Source organism: Hemicordylus capensis, chromosome 3 (assembly GCF_027244095.1).
Source record: "Hemicordylus capensis ecotype Gifberg chromosome 3, rHemCap1.1.pri, whole genome shotgun sequence".
Taxonomy (NCBI): domain Eukaryota; kingdom Metazoa; phylum Chordata; class Lepidosauria; order Squamata; family Cordylidae; genus Hemicordylus; species Hemicordylus capensis.
The window spans coordinates 233,701,440-233,707,439 of record NC_069659.1 but is presented as its reverse complement, the minus strand read 5'-3'; the positions used below and the strand labels follow the sequence as shown (position 1 = coordinate 233,707,439).

Here is a 6,000-nt window from a genome sequence, read left to right as displayed (position 1 = left end):
GAGGAGGTGGGCAGTTTTGGCAGGCAGTGGAGCCGTGCGCCCGACAGAAGGCAGTTGGCTGGCTGGTGAGAGGAGGCGGTGGGTGACTGAGGGAGTTGCCGCCATCGACCGGAGGCTTGACCGACTGAGGAAGGGAGCAGTTTGGGCAGGCAGTGGAACCTTGTGGGCAGCAGGAAGCGGTGGCCCGAGTGAGGGAGCTGATGGCGGGGAGGAGGATGGGAGGCTTCGGTGGCTGTGGGACCTGGGGAACCTTGGACAATGGAAGGAGGCGGTGGAGCTTGGCCGAGTGAGGGGGCTGGCAGGGGCAAGTGGGACAAGACGGCACCTTCTTCTCTAAAGTGACCAATGGTGAGTGTAAATAAGCGAGGGGAGGAACATGGAGAACAGATACCAGGCGGCAGAGAGGGTGGTGGGCGGCCCTCCTCTCCGCCTGTCCTGCTGCCAGCATGTCACTGGGGCCAAGCAGAACCACTATCTGCAGCATAGAGAGGGAGGAGGGGGTGGGGGATCCCAAGCGAGGAAGTGTGAGGGGCAAAAGCACTAACTAAGACTAAGCCAAACAGGTATAACAGCATATAACAGCAGTAGGGCAGTAGCACCCAGATCACTGGGGCCAAGCCTGTGCATTAACTTTGTCCGCCTGCCAGAAAAGTCACAAAAGACCAATGATTAACTGGGTGACTGCTCTCTGCTGTGTAGTTATGAGTGCTGGAAAACATCACAGCCACAGCTGCCAGGTGAGCGCATGGGGGGAACACACGTCCAAGCAGCAAGTGGGGCAGGAGAGGAAAAGCCAAGCAAAATCTCCGGAGAGAAGGAGACCAAAGGCGAAGTGTAAGTAATACGGTACGGCACAGATGCTCTGTGCGGGGTCGGCTAGTTTCTTACATTCTGTGATGTTGGTTGACCGGGATAGGCCAAGGTCCCAAAGACAGAGACACTGGACAACGGGGAAGGAAGAAGAGAGATCTGGCATTAGCGAATTGTACTAGCTGACACGCCACTCACCGATTGGCGTCCTTTGTGTACTTATACGACACGCTGTTATTGAAGTAGGACAGCGATCGACACCCCTGACTGAGCAGAAGCTTGGACGAGAATATAAAAGGCAGAGGAAGGCCGGAACATGATCCACTGGATCAGAGAGAGTGTTTAAGAGCAGGAGCTCCGTTTTCGGCAAAGAGGGGAGCGAGCCCAGAGTATCGGTGTGATTCTGGTGGGAGACAGAGTTGCGTGTCAGCGCCGCCGCCAAAGAACCTCCTCCTTCCTCCTGCGGCCCCGCCTGACTCCAGGAAAGCAAAGCGGAGGCGCGGCTTGGGGAGCGCCGGTGGAGCCAGTGTGTGGCACAGGCCCAGTTGTGAGCCGGGGGCTCAGAGTGGATGGGGAGGCGAGGAGGGCCGGCGACAGTAAGTGGCTTCTCCGCCTCGCTTTCCTCTCCCCCTTGCCTGCGAACCTTTCGCCTTCGACTTGCAAGGGGTCTGTGTTGTTTTGTTTCCTACCTCCGACGTCTTTTCTGTTCGCGTTTCTCCTCCTCGCCACCCCTCTCTTCGTTGTGGTATCGTCTCGGTCTCAAAACCTGGTCTGAAAGGCATGGTTCATCTGTGGGAATATGGGGGGGAGGGGCTCTAAGCATTTGCAAAGTGCACTTCTGGGTGTCCCCCGAATAACTACTGCCGATAACTCTCCCCCCCCGCGCCCCCCAACTCCTGGAATTGGCGAGCGGGGCTCCCGGTTCACAAGGCTGAGCTCTGCTGCCTCTCTGTTGAACTCGCCCACACAACAGAGCGAGGGTGAGCCTCCGCTCTGTACGCTCGTCTACTGGGAAGCTTGCCCTTCGAAATGATGACTCGCTTCTTACTTTCCTGTTCCCCATCAAGTCTGGCTTCAGGTTATAATTTCTCCTCCTCACCCCCAGTGGGCTCAGTCCTCTCCCCCACGCCACTAAGCAAGATAGGACAGGTGTGTGGGAGCGGGTGGGGAGTCGCATATGTTCTCTCCAGGATTATTAATAATAATAATAATAATAATAATAATAATAATAATAAATTATTTATTTGTTAGCTGCCCCATACCATTTACTTTACATATAAGCGTAAACATAAATAAATAAATAAATGTTCTCTGGGCAGGTTACAGCATAACATTAACATAAGATAAAAATACACGTTAAATCATAACAGACCCACCCCCCAAGGGGGGATACAAAACACAATACAGAACAATTTAAAAGACACTGTTAAAATCAAATAAAATCAGATCAAAATTTTAAAGTTTAAACTTTTTTTAGAAGTTGCTGGGCCGTGCTGAGGTGCTGGCTGTAGCACCAGGGACTGAGGAAAATAAAGATTCCCATGTCTGAATTTCTGAAAACTTGCCCTTCAGTATTGTTTTCAAGAGGTGGAAGGAGGCTTATATTGAGGGCAGATCCTTTTCCTAATTGCCCACCTTGTACTGAAAGGAAGATAAATTCTTGGGCTGGATCTCTAGGTTCATTTCTGGCCAGGGTGAAACTTTGTGGAATTCTTGCTCTTTCTTTAAACTGAGCATGTTTAAAAAACAAACAGCCTATATATCTTTTGGGGGCGGGGGGGGGGGAGAAGAGTTAGCAGGTCTCCCATTGGGTGAAGAAGAAACAGTTTTGTGTAAGTGAAAAGTCTGAATGTCTTTCTGAGCAATTGTTGGCCAGTTTGCATCTCCATTGTAGATTGACACTGAAGTTCTCCTCACCCTACGTCCCCCCCCAAATATGTCTATTTTGCTTGGGCTGCACAGATGGGGGAGAGAATCTCGTCTGCTCCCCCCTCACCAGTTCTTGACGTCAGAGCTGAGTACTAAAGGATGAGGCTTAAACAGATGGCTTTAAAACAGAACTTTATGTAAATAGAACTGTATGACACACTTGGTGTGGTCACGCACCTGTCAGGGCCCACAGTCCTAGCTCTGTTGTCCCTCCTTCCTTGATGCTGTTGCCTGTTTGTTCATCTACCTTCTAGCCCAGAGAGGATGAGGAAGAGGGCAGTGATGGAAACTGCTGCCATCTGCTTTCTCATCAGCTCTCTTCCTGGCAAACCAGCGGCAATGGGGAGGATGAGGGCCCACTGAAGGAGGGAAGCCAGACTAGGTGCACTTGTCCAAAAAGATCCCCAGAGTCTGTATCGAGCATAGTTGGCCAGATCCACAGTAACTAAATCTGTTTTTTTTTAAAAAAGAAGTTTTCAGTATTGAAATAACTTTGCTTTTGCTTAGTCCATGTGATGTTATTTCCTCACTGCGAACCTGCTGAGAATTGTTATTCCATAGTCCATTGCAATCTTTAATTGTGTGACAAACTATTTTATCCTGCCTTCTCTGAAGGCAGCTTATAGTTCAACATTAAAACAACAACAAATTAAGTTAATACCCTAAAAGCCTCCCAAGAAAACTATGTAAATATTTAAGAATATACTTAAGCATCTCTGTTCAAATGAGGAATTTTGCAGCCGGTCTTCCGAAAGGCCTCCTTGGGCTGTGGCAAGCCTCAGTGGGCAGTGTTCCATAATTCATAAAGACACTCAGGCTAACCTTTTCTGCTCTGGAGGGTTGCTCCCAATACTGGAATTGTTTATCCTTTTAAAAATCATTTCCTTGAAATGCTTGGGACTGTTGCAACTTCCAATAGCAACTAGATTAGTTTTGTTTCTTTATAACCGGCATTTCTATGGTGCATTTCAGGTGCTCAAAGCACGCCACGTATTCCTTACAATAGCCTGATATGATAGGCCAGTACTGTTTTCGCAGATGGAGCAAAGCTGAAAAAATAGCAGCTTGCCTTAGGCCCTCTCATGAGTTTCTGGTGGAAATGAGATTTAAACTAGAGAGTTACAACTTGCAACTGTCATTCTTAGTTCCTACATGACACCAGCAGAAAAGCAACAAACCCTACAGTGCTTTTGGTGGTGGTATTTCCAGTGGTGGGTTTTGAGAGTCATCCAGTGGGAAAGGGAATGTTGCTCACATGCTACGCAATGCAACTTGGGCAGTCGGAGCCCTGCGTGTGCTGCTGTGCATGTGTAAGCACTGTTGAGAGAGTTATGCCCCAGGACAGCTACATTCTAGTGAAACATTGGGCAGATGCAGTGGTGCAACTGGGTGTCCATTGGAAATAATGGGTGTCCTGCTGCGCAACTGCGTGCGTGCAACTTTCCGCCAGAATGTAATGTGTAGAGCCAGTGTGGTGTAGTGGCTAGAGTGCTGGACTAGGACCGGGGAGACCCGAGTTCAAATCCCCATTCAGCCATGATACTAGCTGGGTGACTGGGCCAGTCACCTCTCTCTCAGCCTAACCTATTTCATGGGGTTGTTGTGAGGAGAAACTTAAGTATGTAGTACACCGCTCTGGGCTCCTTGGAGGAAGAGCGGGATGTAAAATGTAAAAAAAATTAAAAAATAATTTTTTTTTAAGAGTGCAATTGCCCTGGGGTGCAACTCCGTCGACAGTATTTACACACACTCAGCAATGTGAGCGGAGCTCCTACTGAGGACATTGAATTACAAAGTATGTGAGCTACCATCCTGAGAATTCGATCTTGCAGTGCTATTGGTTGTAACTTTCACACACTTATATTAATTTCTTCTAAAAGTGGCTGCTGATTTGAAGAACGAAGAAGACTACCACCACAGTGCTGACTCCTTTTTCAATTCAACAAACAACACTATCCAAGAAGAGAAGCCATTATTTGAGGAGTCGGCAAGAAGCAGATATGGTTTGTACAAGCCTGAAGATCACTTAAATGGCGCCTATATTATTTTCTTCCTCCTGGGGACTGGCTCTCTCTTGCCTTTCAACTTCATTGTGACTGCAAAGCATTACTGGATATATAAACTTCAGAATTGCTCAGAACAGCCTCCTCCAGCAGAGCAGGGAGCCTCCGATATCCGTGTAAGTGTGGCAAGTTTGTGTTTTTAATATGATTGTGTGAATCTTCCATTTGTTTGAATCTAAGATGTGGATCTGATGTTTTGTTTATTATCATTAGTAGGGAGCACAAATGAAGCTTAAGATGCAGTGTTAATCCTGAGAGTGTCTTGAGTGTTTATCAAATAGCAGTAACAACTGGTATTCATGGATGAAATTAAAGGTAAAGTGTGCCTTCATGTCGGTTTTGACTCCTGACGCCCACAGAGCCCTGTAGTTGTCTTTGGTAGAATACAGGAGGGGTTTACCATTGCTGCCTCCTGTGCTGTATGAGGTGATGGCTTTCAGCATCTTCCTATATCGCTGCTGCCCGATATAGTAGCAGCAGATGACATTACATGCTCACTATAACCCTATTTTTCTCCCCACTGTGTTTTACCAGTGAGGCTGTGTTTGTCCAGGATTTTCCTATCCCGCGTTTCTGGTTTTGAGGGTCAGACAACACGTCATGCTAACTACAGAAATGCTACTGAAAATAGCTTTCCTGTGAGAACCAGTTTCTAACCCCTGCTCCCGCTCCTAGCCACCTATACATAGATTATGGCCATCACACTGTGAGTTTTCACACATGGCAGAATTTCCTAGCCCCAGCCTTACTAAGGGGTCTACCTGTTTGCTGTAAATTCTGCAGTTGTTTTTGTTTTGCATGTGTATTGTGTTTTTCTGCCATCCCTTTTCCCCTCTCACTTGGGACAGACTGGGTTGAGGTGACTGTACATGCTGTCTTATGGTATTGTGTGGGAAGGAAGTCTGGGGTCCAATTGTTCTATCAAGGCTTCTGTATCTTGAAACTTTGCTGAACACAAAGTCTGGCTATACTAGTAGCCTATCCACAATGGTGAAAGCAGGTAGGAAACCCCTCTCAGCGCCTGGCTGCACAGATTCCTCAAAGGGTAATGCTGACACTTTAGAATGTGAACTTTAGAATGTGAACTCAGCATTCAGTTCAGTGCTGAGATATTGCTTTTTAAAATATATACTGTCTCCTAGACACTTTTATATAGGCACCTAGAAATTTGGAATACTTTTGGGTCTTGTGTGGGAAT

At 47.5% G+C, this 6,000-nt stretch overlaps 1 protein-coding gene across 3 annotated transcripts in view; it reads left to right on the top strand.

Moving 5' to 3' along the window:
- Positions 1-496: 496 nt before the first annotated feature.
- SLC29A3 (solute carrier family 29 member 3) overlaps positions 497-6,000 on the top strand; it is a 54,154-nt gene continuing 48,650 nt past the window's right edge. The window contains exons 1-2 of one of the 3 annotated variants that reach the window (XM_053312924.1): positions 497-834; positions 4,620-4,918. In XM_053312924.1, the coding sequence (XP_053168899.1) occupies positions 666-834; positions 4,620-4,918 (468 nt within the window). In that variant the 5' untranslated portion in view covers positions 497-665. Of the gene's footprint in view, positions 835-1,077; positions 1,477-4,619; positions 4,919-6,000 lie in introns of those variants that run through there. The other 2 variants (XM_053312927.1, XM_053312925.1) reach the window with 2 other exon arrangements.